The following is a 22,632-nucleotide window of genomic DNA, read 5'->3' on the forward strand; positions in this document are numbered from 1 at the left end:
CATATGGACTGCTTTATGGTACTTTTTCTTTTGCCATTTTTATTTGTTTTTTATCCCCTTTTCTCCCAATTTGGAATGCCCAATTCCCACTACTTAGTAAGTCATCGTGGTGGCGCGGTTACTCACCTCAATCCGGGTGGCGGAGGACAAGTCTCAGTTGCCTCCGCTTCTGAGACCGTCAATCCGTGCATCTCACCACGCGCCCCATTGAGAGCGAGCACCACTAATCGTGACCACAATGAGGTTACCCCATGTGACTCTACCCTCCCTAGCAACCGAGCCAATTTGGTTGCTTAGGAGACCTGGCTGGAGTCACTCAGCACACCCTGGATTCGAACTCGCAACTCCAGGGGTGGTAATCACGGTCAATAGACGGTGAGCTACCCAGGCCCCTTTTTTTTGGCATTTTTGAGGCTGACATCATCCATTCCTATTCACAACAGTCCTCCTTTTGTGTTAGACAAAAGAAAGTTATCATACAGGTTTGCAATGGTAAGAGGATGAGGTAAGGATCACAGATAGGCCTGTCTAGATTATTAAATAACCATCTGATCACGGTTATATGACCTAACCGCAGTTATTTGAGATATCCGCGATCGTTGGGAATTCCAATTCCAATCACATTTTCCCAAATCAGCGAATATAATGTATAAATGCCATGAACAGCATGTTTGTGTGTCATTCAGTCCGCACCGTGGATGTCAACCAACTCTTGTCCGGAAGAGCACATGAAGAGCTTCTCAAGTGCTCTGTACGTTTCCAGTGGCGCATTGTGTGCGAAGCTGAGCAAGCGTTTTTACTTCATTCCTATGGAAGCCGAGCGCCACGCTCGTTAGGTGGATTGTGGGATTGAGAGTGGCGCGGAGCAAGCTGTTCCCTAGTGTTGCGAGCGGCATTGAGTGGATTTCTTTCACGGTAGTTGAAGCGTACAGTGATGCGCACGCCAAACTCCTGCGAAAATATAACGAACAAGTATAAACTTTAGTAGTGAAAGCAAAGCACTCCCGTTTCACTTTAAACAATTGTGTAAAGGCAAATGTTCCTGGGTCATACATGCAGTGACTCAGAGGAGATGAATTCTTCTTCTATTTCCTGAAACGTAATCTCAAAGGTTTTGCTTCGTGACAAATAAGGGCTCATGGGTTTAATCAGAGCATTAAAATAACGTGTGAAAGTGAAGAAATTTGGACAAAAATATTTTACTATTGCATAATATAATAACACATAATATCAATATTATGAAATATATGAGTTCAAAAAACAAGTGTAAATGTAAAATTGACCAAGACTAAAAGTTGACCAAAAAGAGAGATATATTTTAAGTATTTAGAAATATTTTGATAGTTAAAACATTATTTTTTATGTCATTCATAAGTTTTTAAAGCCTTTAAAGCCTTATTTTATTATTTGCTTTATATATTTGAAGTAATTTGAAAATGACAATTTATATGACAATTAATCGTAAAAGCCCTAAAACAGAAAATTAATCGGCATGATTGCAATTATTTGTTTGACAATTAATCGTCAGCCAAACTTCATTATCGTGACAGCCCTAATCACAGATTTTCATTTTTGGGTGAACGGTCCCTTTAAAGGTGATGCTTAAACACTTTCTCCCATTTTAATACTATAATAGGTATAAATGAGCCACTCGTAGGTTGGTTCCCACTGTGGCACTAGCAAAACCTTGATCTGTTTGAGCATCCTGACCAAACCTCACATAGCAACATTGGCTCAACCATTGAGTTTGGAGTGCCCATTTGTCCAACCAATAAAAGCCCAGGGAAGTGTTAAGATCATCATTTCAGTAATTCCTTTTGATGACACTTGTGGCACAAAAATTACACACCTCACCTTTAACACATCCATCTCTGAACCTACTGAGAGCTAAACTTTTCTAATACAGAGGAAAGAAATTATTTATCCATTAAAAACAGAGGAAAAGGAGAGAGAGGGGCAGGGGGTGGGGTGTTATAGAGATAAAGGCTGCTGGAGAAAGGGTAACCTTGTCACAATGGATAGGCAGAGGGGAGGTAACCTTGGCAACAGCCAGTCAGGAGCAGAGACGAAGGCTGTAACTATATGCTTGCGTGAGCACTGACTGAATGACCTCAGACATAAGCCGAGATGAGTTGGATGATGAAGCCAGCAGGTGAAAAACACCAATACCCCATCAGCACATCTGTGTGTGTGTGTGTGTGAGTGTACTCATCTATGCACCTCATCTACTGTATGCTCCTCATCAATGTATTCATCTATGCAGCCCATAAACACACCTGAGTCTCACCTTGCTGCATGGAGAGCTGATGAGAGTGTTAATCGAAGCACGCTAAAAGAACAAAGAGCATGACCTGGACCTACAGCTCTGTCTAGTGAGGATCGATCAACCAATAAACCAGTGAAAAGGATGTGCTTTTAAAGCACAACACCCGAGGCCACGCATTGAGGCTGCCTCAATGGTCATGACACGCTGTTGCCTCGCTTTGAGTGCGAAGCAAAAGAGCCAGGGTAAAAGAGTGGACTCTGAGCTCTCTGCCTAATACACAACACATCTATTGCTCTAGAAAACCGCAAATACTTTGGTAAATTACCGTCAGATTACATTTTTATTGTCAGTACAACACAAACGCTTTTTGACTTCACTGTAAAAATAGGTAACCTAAAAAAAAAATCTTGCTTAATGCAGGGAATTTAAATTCATGGGGCCATGGATATAAACTTGGACATGTAAATACCCATTTAGTGATCGACCTGACTGTACAGTTACACTGAAACTAAAATATTTTTTGAAGAGTCAGATCAGGAAGAAAAAAGCTCCTTAAGGTGAAACACAAGGTAAAATAAATAAATAAATGTATCAAAAGTAACATACAGTATACAGTACTTAGCCTATTATAAGGACAGTTCCCTGGAGTAACATGGGATTAATTTAGATTTGTCATGTGGGGTTTGAACCTAATCTTTCAGTTACCAGCCCAGATTTTTTTTTTACCAGCTATGCCAAACCACCACTACAGTGCTACAGCTTCATGTGAATTTTTAAACTGAATATACAAGATTTAAGGTACAAACTGTAAAACCCTGGGTGGCATATAATTAAGCAGGACAGCCTCTGCTTCAAAACATTTTAAACAGCTCGTGTTCTCAGTCTGCCACTGATCCAAATGATCCAAAAACAGACCACGAATCATCAAAACATCCATCTGTCTAAAATGCACCAGGGACAGTGACAGAGCCTGCAGTGTCTCACGGGGTTAAGAACACAGAGGTTCTCACCCACCATCCTCCCATTTCCTGTATTTCCTGGACATGGGAGTCCATGCAGAGATTCATGTGTCAGTACTTCAGTGTATCTTGTAAAATACTTCATAAGGGAAGTAAGGAGGGGGTGAAAGATGTTATTGAGAGATCAAGGCCAAAGGGGCTGAGAGCTGGGACCCATTTAGCCTGACAAGCAACGAATGGTACAGTGTCTGTATGTGTGCACTTTTAAAATAGCTGTCATCTGAAAAAAAACAACTTGAGTGGACGATGCTCCGTTACTCTGCCCGTGTCCGAAAAGGATGATTTTTCACTCACAAATGCCTCATTCTCTCTGTGTTTTTGTGTGGCTTCCAAATCCACCTGCCTCACAGCATTCTACCTGTGTTGTTAATGATTAATCAATAATCAATTAATTGTCATTAATAATCTGATCGATTAACCTTATCAACTGTCGGTTAATTAATTTCAGACCAAATGTGTTCAGTAATCATACCAGCAGTATGCATACCATACATACCATGCATACCATACAATCATACCAGCAGACTTGGATAAGACTGTCTATACTGTCATCCGCCGCTAGATCTGCTGCATGTCCGCATCACACAAGAAGAACCAAACACAAGATGAAGCGGGCTTGATGTAATCAGGGTTGGAGCATTTCTCTATAAATGAACACTGTTTTCTGAAAACAGTGATATCCTTGTTTCGATCCTCATTTCATCCCAAACTACAATTACGTCAGTGACCGCCGGGAAAGCATGAAGGCACATTCAGCTGGCATCTCACCATCACCAGAGAAGTGGTATGTTAAGTAACGTGTTTACGCAGCATGTTATGACTTAAATTCAAATGAAAAAAAAAATAAATAAATAAATAAATAAGTCCAAAGGTCAGAAATATCCCACAATCCACCACGTGAAGTTTTAATGAACTCAAATATGCATTTTGTATAAAAGTTATTATTAACAGTAATTCATAAACAGTAATTATGCGATTCACAAATTCATAGCCTAAATATCTTAAAATAAACCGCACTAAGAATATTAAAAGAGGAAAGTGTCAAAACGTCTATTACATCAGTGTATTCATTTAAATTATATTTAACCTCCTGAGACCACCGCGTGACTGTTGTGTGCGTTTTTCATTTCTCTTTTTGATTTGTAACTAGTAGAACCTAATAAACATGCAATAAATAAAATTAAAAATATATATATAAAGAGCAAATACACCGATCAGCCACAACATTAAAACCACCTGCCTAATATCATGTAGGTAACCATTGTGCCGCCAAAACAGCTCTGACCCGTCGAGTCATGGACTCCACAAGACCTCTGAAGGTGTCCTGAGGTATCTGGCAGCAGCTCCTTTAAGTCCTGTAAGTTGCGAGGTGGGGCGTCCATGGATCCAGCATATACCATAGATGCTCAATTGGATTGAGATCTGGGGAATTTGGAGGAACAGTCAACACCTTGAACTCTTTGTCATGTTCCTCAAACCATTCCTGAACAAATTTTGCATTGTGGCAGGATGCTTTATCCTGCTGAAAGAGGCCACTGCCATCAGGGAATACCGTTGCCATGAAGGGGTGTACGTGGTCTGCAACATTCTTTAGGTAGGTGGCACATGTCAAAGTAAAATCCACATGAATGCCAGGACCCAAGTTTTCCCAGAGCATTACACTGCCTCCGCCGGCCTGCCTTCTTCCCATGGTGCATCCTGCTGCCATGTGTTCCCCATGGAAACAATGCACACGCACCCGGTCATCCATATGATCTAAAAGAAAACATGATTCATCAGACCAGGCCACCTTCTTCAGCTGCACCATAGTCCAGTTCTGATGCTCACGTGCCCATTGTAGGCGCTTTCGGTGGTGGACAGGGCTCAGCATATCGGATGAAACTAGAGAAGTTACTCTTTTGATACAAAAAGGTTTCAATGTCTCTTACCAGATGTAGTTTTGTTGGTGTTTCTCCCAAAGACAAACTCCGCTGAGATCGGCACCATGTTGTTTTGTCACATGATTCTGTGCGTCGAAATTTTAAATCTTTACTGACAGCCCAGACTGTCCTGAACTGAGATCAGTCAGTTTAAATGAAATTAAATGATGCATAGCATATAGTGAAGACAAAACACAATGTGCGTGCATGAGGACACGGGGACATACGAGGTTAAACAGTTAACCACATGTACACATTATTTGGAGTCCTCCATCTGCGTTTTGCGGTATTTACGTTAACAATTAATTGATTGTTAATTTCCACAACAATCAATCATGAAAATGTCAGAAAATTGACATCCCTACTCGAAGACCAATCAAATCAACAGTATCACCAATTCAATTCAGTTTACCCATGAAATATGTTTCAGTGTGCTTAATAGAAAGATTAAAAAAAAGATGTTGAGGAAAAGATGGCACCCCATTAGCATGCCTCCTTTCCTGCCATCGGCATATCAACTGCATTTAGCTTGTTTGTCCCAGGTGGTTCAACCATAAGCATCACACAATTACATTCTCCACGACAATAACAACGATAACCGTGCTTCTACAAAAACAAAACCACTGGGCGGAACACTGCATCACAAGTGAGGTTTGTGGGGGGCCGAATGATGGTCCTCAACAAATTAACAGTCATCACTCTGATGTCAATAATAACAGCTTGCTAAGTCATAGTCGCATGATCAAAACTGAGAATTCAGGGACACATTAGTCCCCATTGTACTGTCTGGAGAGCTGAAGAGGACTACTCTGAACTCACACATACATTATGCCTCAAGACATGGTTGATCGAGCTGTTCACCTCTCAACCCTGTGTGATTATCGGGTTGGGAACCTAATTAGGTTTTACAACAAAAGCTTTTAAATTACAACTTCCTGCTGAAACACCCTTGATGTTGAATTGTTTTCCTTTTGCATCTCTGAAGATTTCTCACATGAAAAAGAGGGAACAATTCAGACTAAGGGAGGTTTATTTTGAATACACTGATTTGCAAATCAAATGTTTTCTCATGCATTCAACACCATCCTGGGCAAGGGATGTGAAAAATAAAGGTACGTCAATAAAAAGTAAATACTAAAATAATTTTTGAAAAATTATTTAAATTTGAGTCTTTCTACAGTATTGGTAGTACTGAGTAGCAAATCAATACAGTGCCCATGTGCTGTCTCATAATGTCTGTCTTGGCAAGGAATAAAGGTAAACACAGTTGGTTTGTCTTAAATGGGACAGATTTATTTTTACTGGAAACAACTAATATATTTATTTATTTTGTATTCATTGACACCTTTTTATTTAAAGCATGTCAACATGTGACATGTTAAAAAACGTGACATAAGTGTACACAACTTAATCATTAATTTCAAAAAAGTTTTCAAACATACTTTAAGACAATAAATATTTGTATTTTTATTATATTTTTAAATAAATATTCATTTTTACAAATATCATGCATTTTTGAGTCATGAATATCAACATATAGTTTGAATCCAGGGTGTGCTGAGTGACTCCAGACAGATCTCCTAAGCAACCAAATTGGCCCGGTTGCTAGGAGGGTAGAGTCACATGGGGTAACCTCCTCGTGGTCACTATAATGTGGTTCGTTCTCAGTGGGGCGTGTGGTGAGTTGAGCGTGGTTGCCGCGGTGGATGGCGTGAAGCCTCCACACGCGCTATGTCTCCGTGGCAACGCGCTCAACAAGCCACGTGATAAGATGCGCGGGTTGATGGTCTCAGACGCGGAGGCAACTGAGATTCGTCCTCCGCCAACCGGACTGAGGCGAGTCACTAGGCGACCATGAGGACTTAAAAGCACATTGGGAATTGGGCATTCCAAATGCATAAAAACATTAAAAAAAATGTTGAAAGGCAAGACCTATTAGTTTTTGCTGTGGTACAGAAATAGGTATTGGTATTGATTGCTGTTATTTTCATAACGTGACAACCTCTATCCTCAACACTGGATAATTCTTGCTTTACCAAAACACTAAAAAAATGTCAAAATAGATAAGTCTCTTACCAAGGGTATCTTTGAGATTTTTCACCAGAGAGCCTTTCTTCAGACTGTTCTTGCGTTCGACATAGTTGGATGGCACATAGCCCGTTCTGTTGGAAGCATTTCGTACTCGCCACCACGTTTTCGAGTCATCCAGGAGCCACAGTCGCTCATTTTTCCTAATGTCAAGTTCCTGGTCTTGCTGTGCCGTATAGTCCCACTTGGCAATAACAATCGCCTCCTCTGACATCTTTCATGGAGTCCCTCTGAAATAAAAATAAAGACAGATCAGAATCCCTGCCAGTTCCAAAAAAATAAGATACTAAAAAGCAAAAAGTATCAATGCATACATGCCATCAACATCAGCATGTTTTCAGCAAGTCGTCAAGCAGAAGGAAAGCTATTTGACTAAAGAGAGTGCCTGGCTATATCTGTGTAGATTGCCTAGCTAGTGTGCAGCCTGCAGCTGTACTCCAGATAGATGTTGCCTGGCAATCCCCAAACACCGAGCTGCGCCGGCAGGGCTGAGTGACAGGAAGTCCTGTGGCCCTCAAACAGCTTTTAAAGCTATTCCCCTTTTCACCATCCCATCTTAAATACAGTGAATTATTCAACAGAATCACAGAAGGAGAGCGAGAGGGACAGAAAGAAAGGGAGTGAACATGCATGTGTCGGAATAGGGGACACCAGGGAGTGTTGTAAAATAGGTTGATGTTGTAACACCATCAGTTTAACCTATTAGAAATAGGATACAGGCGAGATACTACTACAGTACATGTCCACCGCCCTCCTGAGGTGACAGTAGAAGTTCTATGTCTCTGAGTAAAATTATAAAGGGGGGGGGGGGTAATGAGGTAAATAAAAAAGTTAAATTGGATTCTAAATTGATTTACGATCATGTTAAATGCAGCCTGATCTCTTGAAAATTACGTTACTGTGGCAACATTTTTACAAAACAAAATGATGTGCTTTATTACACATTTTGCTGCAGTTTCCCAGTGAAATGTCCAGCAGGGGGCGCCAAAAGTGAGTAAAATGGTGTCGTAACCAGACGAGGTTTTTAATGTTAATTTTAGATGAGTAAAGTGTTTTAGTGAGTATAATGTATCTCCCTAACTTAAAACTTTAACCTAAACCTAAACAATAGTGTCCTCATAGCAAATGAGGTGAACAAAACAGACATTCTTACCCTTATCCAACACCTAAACCTAACCATTAGTGTCCTAAAAGGAAATGCGATATGAAAAGAATATTTTCTGACACAACCACGCAATTTTGTGTCGCTTCTAAGATACTTTTTTTCTCACGTATGTGCTTGGCTGGGCTTTCCAAATTCAAAGTCCAACACTCTATGAGGTGAGCTACTGCAGAAGCTAATCGCATTGGAATATGTGTGTAAATGTTGGTGGGTCTGTATTTACACGTGTTGTATAGAGTGTTTTGCTATTATAACATAGCAGTGCTGCCCTCTATATAGCGAGTAAATCATCGCATATGTGACCAAATTTCATGCTATGAGACTAAAATATGAATTTTATTAGCCAGTTGCGAGTTGTGTAATAGCGAACAAGAACATGAGCGCCACGATCGTTTTAGTGAATAAGAAACTGGCGATTAGGAAGCTGGATTCAGTCTCATCTTTTACAGCGTGTTGTGTCTCGTGAGCGCGTGCCCTGAAGGAAGTTGACCTTATTTGGCTTCAGTGTGTCCGGATCTGTCATGATCGCGCTGAATCCATCACTTTAGCTGAGCCTTGAAATGTCACTGACATTGCATTTAACGATGTCATCTCTGACTTTGGTTAAACTTTTCCACGGACTGTTTTCACATCATTCTCCGTATTAAAACATGCCTACAGACCAGTTACGTGACTATTGGACATCTGTTAGAAGGTAAAAGTGTTGCAAAACTCGAGAGCTTGTAGATTTGAATTTGAGAACGTGTGCAATAAGTATTTTTACAAGCAAGTCATCCACATTATACAAGTAAAAGTTTCCTTTTGCTTCATTCTGTGTATTTTGTATCCAAAGACGAGACCTAGGCAGTCAGTTGATGATCAAAAAGATAAAAAGAAACATTATTTCTAATCATACATTGCACGGATGAGGGAAAAACAACCGTGCAATTTCTCTTTCGTTAATGTGTGTTGGGCTCATTCAACCGTAAACACTTCTAATAAACAGACAGTACCAATTTAGTGCTTGTTATTCATATCAATGTAAACTCAATGTAAATCGCACAAGTGCACATAAAAATTCAACAAAACATAGTAATGTAGTAAATTTAATAAATGTGTAAATTCATAAATATTTAAAAGGCAAAATCATACATTATGAAATATTTTAACTTCAAAAAACACTAAATATTAAAGAATTTAACAAATACAAATCTTTAACAAATCTATGCAAGGGTTTGGCAAAAAATATAAAAAATAAAATTTTTGCATAGTATTTTTGATATAGTAGCACTTAAATTATTATTTTTATAATATCATTATTAATTCTATTTTCATTAGGTTCCAACCTTTTTTCCAACCTTTCAGTTTGTATGAAATATCAAACAGTGACAACAGCTTGTATCATAATTAAATATGCAAATTCATGACATCATATAAACTGATAGAATGTGAAATTTGTACACAAGCTAAAATGTGATTAAAAGGATCAAAAGTGAAATATGAAAATAAAACGTATAATCTTGCATGATAGATTGTGTGAAATCATCTATAAGGAAACTAAAATATACTGTATACTGTATATATTATATATGATTATATTTATATTAGTTCAGTTGCATTACGCTTACATGTTGTCAAAAGTCTGGCTGTATATTATCCCACTTATTTCAAGTCTACTAACCAAATAAATAAATACATGGACATAAAATATTGATTTGCATTGAAATTATGTAATTTGACAAGAAAGAAATCGCTGAACAGCTAAAATCAACATACGGTTTGCGTCGGAGTTCTGTTGGTGTTTATTTTGTAAATGACCGTCTGACTCCTCAATATTCAGCCTATTACAAGACTACTTGCCAAATAAACAAATAAATGCACATGAAACATTGATTTGAGTTGAAATGATTTTATTAGCTTATTTGAAGAAATCGCACAGTGAACTGAGAAGCAGGAAAGACGGCTCGCAGAACCCGGATAAGCGGTCTGATACGTCTTAATCCCCGGATATGCGGTTATTACAGAGCGATATCTGACCACTGGATGGCACCATTGACCAATCAGAAAGTATTCCAGAGAGCCGTGTAATAAAATGTCATATTTGATTTGGGGTTAAATATTACCAGGACATTTTCTTAGCATGTTTTGAGAGAACCACCTAGACCTAATTCATTTGAACTCATACATTTGATCATCACAATAAATTAATGCACAAGTTAAAAAAATGTTGTTAACTATTAGTGTTACAACCCACCCTGCTAGTGGGATAAGTTGCAATTAAAGTATTATTTGTATACTTTACATTACACAATTAAGGAATAAGTAATACATTTTGCAACTTAGAAACCAGTTTACCACAATTTGTAGCAGATAAACAGAAAGAAAAGAAAAAATGAGAGAAAAGCAAATAGTGTGTGTGTGTGTGGGGGGGGGGGGTCAGTGAAAGAGGCTTTATTGGTGCATGATGGTGCTGTGACAGGGCTGCTTCCTGCTCCGGGCACACTCAGCGTGTTGCCGTCCAATCACTCTGACAGCTGCCCCCCCCCATACACACACACACACACACACAAAACTAAACGGCAGTCGCAGGGAACAGTGGATACATCATGATACAATACATAAACACTGACCACTTCATTGCTTAAAGGGATAGTTCACCCAAAAATGAAAATTCTCTCATTATTTACTCACCCTCATTATATCCCAGGTGTGTTTGACTTTCTTTCTTCTGCAGAACACATTTGAAGAAAAACAGAAGAATATCTCAGCTCAGTAGGTCCTTAAAATGCAAGTGAATGGAGATTTCTCTTTTGAAGCTCCAAAAATCACAGACAGTCAGTATAAACATCATCCGTACGACTCCAGCGGTTAATGTCTTCTAAAGTGACACGATCGCTTTTGGTGCAAAAAGGATCAATATTTAAGTACTTTAACTCTAAATCATGCTTCTGGTCAGCAGCGGTATGCACGTGTGACGTAATCGCATTGGCATATTCACGCGAGAACTGAAGCACGTGCATCACAGCCGGAAGAGCAGCGCTGTTTACAAGTGAGAAGGAGGAACAGTAGTGTACACTACTGTACAGTAGCTTGGTTGGTTTTGGTTTAGATCTGTATTTATCTGTTTCTTTACTCACAATGGTGCGTTTGTGTGTTTATCCTGAATGTCTCAACCGAGAGGAGAACGTGAGATTAAGTCAGTATCATGGCAACTTGAATACGTCACACGAGAGACCGCGCAATCTCCACTCACTCGTAAAGCTTCCCGGAACAGTTGGATTATAGTTAAAAAGTACTTCAATATTGATATTTTTTCACCAAAAGCAATTGTATTGCTTTAGAAGACATTAATTTAACAGCTGGAGTCGTATGGACGACGTTTATGTTGACTGTCTGTGATTTTCGGAGCTTCAAAAATTGGATCTCCATTCACTTGCATTTTAAGGACCTACTGAGTGGAGATATTTTTTATTTTTATTTTCTTCAAATGTGTTCTGGTGAAGAAAGAAAGTCAAACACATCTGGGATATCATGAGGGTGAGTAAATAATGAGAGAATTTTCAATTTTAGGTGAACTGATCCTATAACACCATCTTGCCCCCATATCAGTGACCCTACCTCATCCATAATGCCAGCACACACACACAAAAAAACCCCCAGACATGCCAGTGTGTTAAAGTGGTATGTTGGCCGTATCGCCACAAATCACAGGGCTTGTTAACTATACTTAGGGGCAGATACAAAATGACAGAGATATAAACTACTACTTTAGAAGTTTAAGAGCAAACAAACATAGCAGTCATCATCCAAGACTGCTTCAAGATCACCACGTTCCACTCTCTCCATTTCCCCAAGGAAACCTGTCGACTTGCAGATAAACCTGTCACATCTGTCAACACCAAGCGATGCAATTGCAACAACTGCCTCACAAGCAGCATTTTAAACAGCAAGGGATAAAATCGTCTTCAATAAACACACTCCCTCTGAGATCATTCCATTCCTTGTGTGGTGTTGAAAGGGAAGCCTACCGTAAGCGCAGAGCGGAAAACCTTTTCTATTTTCTACCGGCTGACACTCGCCTGTCAAACTAAAGTGTACATAAAATCCTTCATATAGGATGTGGTTAAACAGAGGTCATTAGATGCTTGAAATGCAGTGTTATTCAACTATGGTGCTAAGCTCAAACAGTCACGTTCTCTTAAATCATAAACCTGTTAAGCAACATGATTATAGACCAAAAATCCACACTTTAAAAGCATTCCTGGCAAGGTGGTATTGTTAGATCAATCTCCATTACCTCTAAACACAGCATACATGTCAGAGCCATGGCCTAGTGGTTAGTGCACATGCTCTAGAGAAGTTAAGCCATGGTGCTCATGTGGGAGATGTCGGTTCAACCTGCAACGAACTCTGATCCCATTTGCCTCTCTCTACCCAATAATTTCCTGTTCCCTCAATACAGAGTTACAGCTTTAACATCAATGTAGTCTGTGAGATTGTGTGTCATATCAAAGTCTTGAACTGGCACAGGATATTTGTAAGCTGGTCTCAAAAATCACTTAACTACATTTTTGCAAAATGAGTTGTACATGGCTCATTGTACATATTGTGACAGCTTCGTGGTGAGAGGCGCTACAACAACAACTTTTATTCACTTTCATATAAAAAGTAAATATGCAGATTATCAATTCATTATCACTTACTTTACACTCTGTTCCTCACACATTGCTATCTTATGAAATCAAAACACTTTTACTATAGTACATGACTTGTAAGGCAATATGTTTTAATAGAGGTAGACTGATATCTCTGTTTTACCGATTAATCAGTGCTGATAGTTGCTTTTTGGAACAACCGGATATCTTCAAAAATATATGCCGATCGTTGCTGATAGTATTTTTTTTTTTTCCTCCATGTTATAGTGTGGTCAGTACTGGACGATTCTACAGTCCTTATAAAAGTGGCAGATTTAAAATAAAAGCAATCTCTGACACCTTATGGGGATTTGCTGTATCTAAATCTTTCAACATTGACTATAAATGTGTTTTAAATTGAAGCGAGGGCATGCAAAGAAAAATGCGACTACATGAAAACATCCCATGTCAGCACAAACATTGTGTCTTCATCTTCATGCATTTTGAATAATAAACTTTATTCCTCATTAAATGTCATCTGGTGATATACATTATACATATATATATATTTATACACACACATTGTGGAGTAACGGAATACATGTAACGGGATTATGTATTTAAAATACAAAATATAAGTAACTGTATTCCACTACAGTTACAATTTAAATAATTGGTAATTAGAATACAGTTACATTCAAAAAGTATTTAGATTACTGAAGAGATTACTTTGCATTTTATTGTCATTTGTTTCATTTAATATTTAGTCCTTTCAGATGGAAAACATTTATACATATAAATGATGTGATCCAAAGTGCATTTGAACAGCGGTGAAACACTTTCTTATGATGTGTTACATTCATACGAGCAGACAGAGAAGTACGTTTGAAGTAAGTTTGGAGCAGAAGAAATAGAAATAAACCTTGTGTAAATTGTCAGCTTTACGCTGAGCTAAAATGCTATTTCTAGACATTTTACATGCACGTTACCAGGCACGATCATACTTTTTTATCAAGAAAATTCACATTGGATCATAATTTCTTTTTTTCTAGTAAGACAAAAAATGTTTGTATTGTTTTCCTGTAAAAATATCTAAAAATCCTTAAAACAAGATCAGTTTGATTTATCTTGTTTTAGAAACAACACTGCATAAGATATTTCAGTTTTTCAGAGAATGTATTTTTAACGTGTATTTTGTCTTACTGTACAGAGTTTTTATAGTCAAAACAAGTGAAAAAATCTACCAGTGCTGAAGAAGTAATCCAAAGTATTTAGATTACATTACTGACTTTGAGTAATCTAACGGAATACATTACAAATTACATTTTACAGCATGTATTCTGTAATCTGTAGTGGAATACATTTCAAAAGTAACCCTCACAACCCTGTATATATATATATATATATATATCAGTGGCAAATTCTCAGGGCCAGCAAAACCTTCTCTGATGGCCTAACATGCCAATCACTTTTTAATCACTTTCCACCCTTAATTAATCTACAAACATACTGTATAGAGCAAAACGAAAAGTTTATCCAGTCAGAATTTATTCCTTGATGCTTACAAGCAAAGTGTGACAACTGTTTCACAAATCACATGCCCGAAGCCGAGATCATTAGCTGAAGCAGTCTGAGCTCCACCCCCTCAGGCCTTCAGAATTTCCACAGAATCCCTCAAAAGTGCAAATGAATGCGCATCTAATGTCAGACTGTCAGATTAATCAGCCAATCAGATTGATTTATTTGTTCTTGTGGGTGTGGTCTTTAGGATATGTCCCAGTCTAGGCTTTCTAGCTGGCCTTGAGTGACGCAATCACGCTTTAAGTGATGTACGTAATTTGAAAGCGAAGAGCGCGAGATCTTGCTGACGAGTCGGCTGTCATCGCCATTGAGAAAGAGATCCTTATGGATTTAAAAACCTTTTTGCATTGTTATAGCAACATCAGGAGTTTTCTAAGTGTAAATTAGGCTGCTTGAGAATTCAGTGTCGGATCAAGTTTTGAAAAGTAGTGCTGCATTCCATTCAACTCGGAAAGTCGGATTTTACAACTTACTACTAGGAAAAGTGCAATGGATGCATCTTGAAGTCAAAATTACAACTTGTAGGCTCGTGCAGAAATTCTCAACTCTGATTTCGCCGAGATGCAGGGGCATGATGTCACACAAACATGTCGACACTCAGGGAGATATACAAAGTGATGAACATTCACTTTATTAAGTAATATCGATAAATGAGTTCGTTTCCACATGACATGATATTAAAGCTTGTTTAACAAACGCCTGCAGAAACAGATGTATAAAACATTATAATCTCTTTTGATAATCGTACATCTGAAGCACAAATGCTAGCGCTGCAGCGTTGTTTATCAGTTGGGTTGCTAGGAGACGTCTCTAATGAGAGTCAAACCCCTGCTAAGCTAACGGGAGCGTTGCAGTTCCGAATATCGGGGAATGGAATGCATTTATGGTCGGAGATATCATGTAGGAATATCCCACATCCAGTCTGAATGGAACGCAGCATAACCGTGTACCCTGATGAAACAAAATTTATTGCAAGCAACATTTAAATCACAGATATTATTAGATAGATTTTTCCAGGTATTATAGACCTCCTTGGTAGAATCATATGAAAAATTATGATTTTTGACATTCATTTCACAAACAGTCATGCTGCAGTTAAAATTAGGCTTGCTTGAGCATTATGTGTTGTTTCAAGTTCTGGCTTTCGTGCGTGGACGTGTTTTTAAAATGTCAATTGGTATTACTAGTTAGCTGCGACATAATGTATGATGCCCAAAGGCATAGGGTGTCTTATTCATTGTGAAACTGTGTTTTCTTAATGGTATGAATCACACTGAAGGCCTAGACTTAAAATGCACGGCCCGCCACTGATATACAGTATATATATATATATATATATATATATATATATATATATATATATATATATAATAATTAATTCAGATAAATAAAATGCATTACATTATTGTGACAGACAAATAAAGAATTTATAAGAAAATACAAATGTTCACAGCAATCTATTTAGCAATTAAATTTGTCAATCTATCATGAGGGCTTTTCTAAGCACAAGTCATGTAAAAGTTTCAGATGGATGCTTTTGGAGCATCTTACTTTGGTTGCACTGAGTCATAAACATACTGTTTTAGGTCACAGTGCCAGCTTTAACGTAGTTTGAGACTTATAAAACACATCTCAAGATCCCTGCATTCAGCATTGCGCTCCGTCCAGCTGTGTTTAAATGCAGGAACACATTCTCATCTTGTAACGAGCGACAGCGAGACAAACAGACACAAATGCAGACGAACAGTTCAAAGGATTTATTTATGTGAGCAGTCACTGTGGATGTCGAGGATCCTGGCACCGGCTGCAGCAGCGGGGAGAGATGACAGAGAAGCACGCGTGCTGTGGCCGCGCCCGGGGCAATCCTTGAAAAGTGTGATCGTAGAATGAGTGTGTGCGTTGTGGAAGTCAAGAATAGATTCGTGGAATCCTCCGTTGAAGCTTAGTAAGGTGCAGATGCCCAGCAGGGTAGGACGATCTAGCTCCCGACACGCGGGCAAAGATGAGGTATCCTCCTTGGAAACCCAGCTGACATGCAGCGAACTGGAAGGCAACCACACACCCGACACACAGGCAACCAACAGATACACAAGACAAGACCAACTAGGCAGAGAGAGTGAGGTTAGTTACTTCACACCAAACAACAATCTAGCCAAGATACTGAGAACACGAAGGGCTTAAGAAGGGAGTGAATTAGAGGAGAACAGGTGTTGCTCGGCACACTAATCAGTGGCATGATCAGCGTTCCCCCGGGAACAATCAATGTTCCCATGGAAACACAGATCATGCATGCCGGCCGCGCCTGTGAGACATGAGGGAGAGAAAATAACAAAACATACAAAACAAACCAGCAAACTCACCGCAGCCGTGACACATCTTGTGCAGTTGCTGCCGTCAAGCAAGCCAAATGCCCCATTCACACAGCAAACAACATTGTCACTTGTTGTCACTAGACTCTGCGACTCACTGAGAATGCCGACACGGTTTTCTATGCATCATTTTTATTATGCTGTATTCATGTGCGGTGTGAACATATACACACACACATACACACACACACATATACAAAACCCTTCATTTAATGAATATATAGGCTATAACAAGCTTACTTTGGTAAACACCTAGGTTATCGGTATCACCTCGACATTTTAACATTTGTTTTATACAGTCAACAACATTTACAAGCTTATTTAAGTGTGCGGTAGCTCAACTGATAGAGCGTTGTACATGCAACACGAAGGCTCAGGGAATAAATGCCGCAGAGCATGCGAGTTTACACGTTAGCCAAATAAGTGTACTTGAAGCAACACAAAATGATGTGGTTGCTTCAGCAATTGTGTTTTTCACCTCACATTTGATTTTATGACTATTTGCTAGATTTAGGTTTAAGGTTTAGGGTAGGGAGGTCTATTTTGTTGATTTAATACTCGATAGAGCATTAACCTTTAAAACCTCATCTGTTTTTCATTTCATAATTTGCTTTTAATGACACTAATAGTTAGGTTTAGGTTTAAGATTTAGGGTCGGGTGGAGGTTTTGCTAAAATTCGATTGAGCAGTAAACTTATTCACCTCATCTGTTTGGGAGAACATTTAACTCGCTTTTGGTGCCACAGTGGACATTCCACCTGGACATGATGCAATATGCGTAATGAACCATGCAATTTATTTTTGCAAAAATCTTGATGTTCGTTGCTCGTTCATGAGCGGCAAAAGAGAAGCTCGTTCACATTAGAACTCACATTTTTTAGCCCTAAAACCAAGCTCTAGACTTTAAAGTGAAGCACAATCCACTGCCATTGTACTGAAAAGATGGAGAGCTATTAAAACATCTCCTTTTCTGTTCTGCACAAGAAAGATAGTCCAACAGGTAACGACATTAGGGCAAGCAAATTATTACAAAATGTAAATTTTTGGGTGAACTATTCCTTTAAATAACTAAAAGTGTGACGAATTTATCCAAAGTAATCTCTCCTCCTATAGCATCACGCGGGTCTTTTCCTAATGTATCCACGAGTAGAACCAAAGAGATGCTATGCGAGCTCTGGTTCTGCTCATGTTTTCAGCAGATGTCCCTCGCAAGGCCTGGAAGATGCAATCACCTCGACAACTCAACAGAGCACTTGAGCTTCCCCCAAAAAGAGTCTTTCCCAGCCTCACAGCATCAGGAAGAAGCAAAGAAGCTCTCAGACAAATAACTTCTGGCATCTCATTCTCCTCCAAACACCTGCTCTTATGTGAACGCCTCCATAGTATTCAACTGCTGTGCATACACAATGAAGCACTTTACTGTGAAATCTGTGAAATAATGTGAAAACATTAAAAAATGGAAGGAAAACCACAGAAAACAAATAAAAGGAGAAATGTGAAAAATGAGATGGAGAGAGTTTTGCTGTCTTCAACCCTTTTAGTTAGAGAAATGCCATGTGGGATGTGGAGTGTGTGTTGAATAGCAGCCAAATCTCTTTTAGAAGAGAGAGATAATCTAGCATTTGTCAGATACAGGCACAAAAAGATGCTTTTCAGATGACGATGCTCTCAGATCCCTGTAAATCTGTTTGAGATCTGCATTACTATTACACAAGTACAGACCGCACAATACTAATAATACTAGAACACTAATCCAGCTCTGGAAGTGACCAAAATACCTCAAATAGGGCTGTTACAAATGTTATAAAATCTGACTAATGATTAATTGTCAAACAAATATTTGAGATTAGGGCGATTTATTGTCTGTTTAAGAGTTTTCACGAATATGTCGATTAATTGTCATGCTTCTTTAGGTGTATGTGTGCTTCATTCACTTTAAAGGGTTAATTCACCCAAAAATGAAAATTCTCTCATCATTTACTCACCCTCATGCCATCCCAGATGTGTATGACTTTTTTCATCTGCTGAAATCAAATAAAGATTTTTAGAAGAATATTTCAGCTCTGTAGGTCCATACAATGCAAGTGAATGGGTGCCAAAATTTTGATGCTCCAAAATCCACATAAGGGCAACATAAAAGTACTCCAGATGACTCTGGTGGTTAAATCCATGTCTTCTGAAGTGATATGATAAGTGGGTGAGAAACAGATAAATATTTAAGTCCTTTTTCCTTCACTTTCAAGTTCTCCTATTTTTGGTGATTCACATTCTTCGTGCATATCGCCCCCTACTGGGCAGGGAGAAGAATTTATTTTAAAAATGATTTAAATATTGATCTGTTTCTCACCCACACCTATCTGAACACATGGACTTAGCCAATGTCAGAGTCATATGGATTACTTTTATGCTGCCTTTACTGTATGTGGATTTTGGAACCCATTCACTTGCATTGTAAGGACCACCAGAACTGAAATATTCTTCTAAAAATCCATTGACCATTAAACTTTATGTTGACTGTTCAGCTGGTTCCCGCCTCCTCCTTGCCCAACCTTTATCTGTTACAGTGGTGCTGAAACCCGGGAGGGAGGAGGGATGCACTGTCGCAGAGTCCTCGCCACTGCCATCCACCAGGGGAGCAGCCACAGCCGTCTGCCTGGGGACGGAAGGGTCGCCGCTGAGATCTGGAGGAACCCCGGCCGTCTGCCGAAGAAGGGGAGGAGCAGTTCCGTCCGCCAGGGGCCAGAGGACTCGCTGCCATCTGCCGGGGGAGGAGTGAGCTGGCATCCGCCAGAGGGTGTAAGAGCGGTTGAGGACCGGGCTACAAAACATCCGGGAGCTGGCGAGCAAGTTCTTCTCTCTCTCTCCTCTCTCTCTGTGTGCCTCCACTCGCCCTTGCCCTTTCCCTCTCCCCACACCTCCCCTCGTCTCTCCCCCAGGTTCGCAGAAGGCAGGGTGGGCCACCGGCTGACAGAATGGCCAGAGGGGCAGCGCTCCCCTCCAGAGATGGGGGGGGGGAGCTAGTCAGACCGGTGGCACCCCGGCCTGAATCGAGTGGGGGAGGAATGTGACGAGGAGGAGGGTGTGGCTGGGCTGTGATGGAGCAAGGCCGGCGATGAATCGGCTGATCAGTGGGAGAGCGACATAAGGGGTGGCCATAGACGGCGGTTAGAGAGAGAGGGATACGCACGCAGGCACGTTGTGTGTGTGTCCTTATGTTTTATGTTGGTTAAGTTTATGTTGACCGTTAAACTTTATGTTGACTGTTCAGCTGGTTCCCGCCTCCTCCCTGCCCAACCTTTACTCTGTTACAATAATATATAATAAAATATAATATAAATAACAAGCGGTTAAGTAAACTAATCATTCTCATTCACTTCCATTGTTAGGGTGGTGAATGACTCAGTGTTTTTTAACAAATAAGTCAATATGTGTTTTTACACTCACAAACTTACATGATTATGCTTAATAAGTGTAAGATCATTCAATGATTTAAACAGCCAAAAAACGATCGGCACACATACATTTTTACTTATTACCCGAATTTTGCAGTGCATGTAAACACCTTTACCGGTGTGCCTGATAAAGATTTGATGTAAAAAGCAGAGAACAATCCAATGATTTCATGTAAATGTGGGCGTACTGCTGTGAGCATAAACACGGTCAGTGACTCGCTCATAGCCAAAGACACTCATGTGTCACCAATTACTGGTGTAAGGATGTAATCTGCAGAAATGGTCACTGAATGAATCGGTGAATTAAATCAAAAACTGCTATTCATTCTTGGTCACAGAGTTAAATTCTCACTGCAGTCGGTTTCAAATATTGTCTATAATTGATTATTATGTGTGTGTTTGTGTGTGTGCTGCCCAAGTCTCATCTCTGGATACTCTTATTTCTTTCTGAGTTCATTGGTGAAGGTGAATCACGTGACTGAGTACTCTTGTAACCCAATTGCTGGGAAATCCTTGACCCTAAGGGGAAGAAGAAAAGAGAGAGAGAGAGGAGGAGGGGAGTGAAGCCACATGGGCCAGCTGTGTGACACACAGGGAGTCAGAGATGTGACCTTAATGACTTGGAAAGTCAGAGAGAGAGAGAGAGAGAGAGAGAGAGAGAGAGAGAGAGAGAGAGAGAGAGAGATAGAGAGAGAGAGAGAGAGAGAGAGCAACAGGAAGAGAAAGTGAATGACAACTTCAAAATAAGCCTGATTCATGAAAGATGGCAAAATGCTCAAGGGTTCTTCAAAATCACATGAAAAAAGTAATGCGCATCTGGGATGGCATGAGGGTGAGTAAATGATGAGAGAATTTCCATTTTTGGGTGAACAATCCCTTTAATGTTCATAGTATCTGAACAGACACTGAATTGGCCAGAGACATCATCAGAATGTTGAACTCTGAGACATTGTAAGACTTCATGCCAGCTTTTATACAGCCTTTGACTTCTCTAAATGTATCCTGTCCTCTCTCCAAAATCCCACGGTTTTTATGCACAAGGGACGTAAAATCTGTTTCCCCAATTTAATACTTGACTGCTTCCCGATCTGCTGGTTTAAACCATAGATCCCATAATTTCAGCACAAATGCATTTAGTAATCTTGCCAGCAGATAGAGAACAGACTGTCTATACAGTCAAGGGCACTAAACAAAAAACAAAAAAACAGGCGTGCATCCTTTACTTCCTTGCTAAACATGGAGTCATTTACAGCATAACCGTGATAGTGTGTAAAACAAGCATTGTTGATCCGCTGGTTTCCCTGTATCATCCACAGCGACAATGAAGTCGGTTATCGCTGGGAGAAAATGTAGATTTGAATTTACAAATTTATACTAAAACACATCCTGAATGTAATAAAAATACACTAAACTGAACCCGGGTAGCTCAGTGAGTAAAGACGCTGACTATCACCCCTGGAGGGTGTGCTGAGTGACTCCAGCCGGGTCTCCTAAGCAACCAAATTCGCCCGGTTGCTAGGGAGGGTAGAGTCACATGGGGTAACCTCCTCGTGATCGCTATAAGGTGGTTTGTTCTCGGTGGGGCGCGTGGTGAGTTGGGCGTGGTTGCCACGGTGGGTGGCGTGAAGCCTCCACGTGCGCTGTGCCTCTGCGGTGGCACGCCCGGCGAGCCACGTGATAAGATGTGAGAGTAGTCGGTCTTTGACACGGAGGCAGCTGGGATCCGTCCTCTGCCACCCGGACTGAGGTAAGTCACTATGCCATCATGAGGACTTTGTGTGCACACTGGGAATTGGACATTCCAAATTGGGAGAAAAAGGGGAGAAAAAAAAATAAAAAATGCACTAAACTGTAAATATAGTAAGAGGAAAACATCATACAAGGATTAGTTATTTAAATGATTTTTAAACAGTATGCTACATGCAGGGGTGTAGATTCCAGAGGGGATGGGGGGAGGTAACACCCCCCCCCCCCCCCCCCGCCAATAATCAAAACAAGCAAGTACAACACCCCTATTATTTATACCATGATCAACAGAAACATGTAAATGCTTCATTCTGCACCCACCCCCCCCAATGTTTAAGCCAAATCTATGCCCTTGGTTTCATGTTTTCTCCGATGTTGACATTTTCAAGTTTGTATTAAAACGGTTGATCACACAAA

General features: G+C 39.8%; 1 protein-coding gene across 3 annotated transcripts in view; it reads right to left on the reverse strand.

Annotated features, from left to right (window-relative positions):
* LOC127449231 (cytoplasmic protein NCK2-like) overlaps positions 1–22,632 on the reverse strand; it is a 54,941-nt gene that overhangs the window by 13,603 nt on the left and 18,706 nt on the right. The window contains exons 1-2 of one of the 3 annotated variants that reach the window (XM_051712547.1): positions 7,611–7,879; positions 7,281–7,522 (exon numbers count right to left, since the gene is read on the reverse strand). In XM_051712547.1, the coding sequence (XP_051568507.1) occupies positions 7,281–7,506 (226 nt within the window). In that variant the 5' untranslated portion in view covers positions 7,507–7,522; positions 7,611–7,879. Of the gene's footprint in view, positions 1–7,280; positions 7,523–7,606; positions 7,880–22,632 lie in introns of those variants that run through there. The other 2 variants (XM_051712546.1, XM_051712545.1) reach the window with 2 other exon arrangements.

The sequence above is a fragment of the Myxocyprinus asiaticus genome, chromosome 12 (assembly GCF_019703515.2).
Source record: "Myxocyprinus asiaticus isolate MX2 ecotype Aquarium Trade chromosome 12, UBuf_Myxa_2, whole genome shotgun sequence".
Classification (NCBI taxonomy): domain Eukaryota; kingdom Metazoa; phylum Chordata; class Actinopteri; order Cypriniformes; family Catostomidae; genus Myxocyprinus; species Myxocyprinus asiaticus.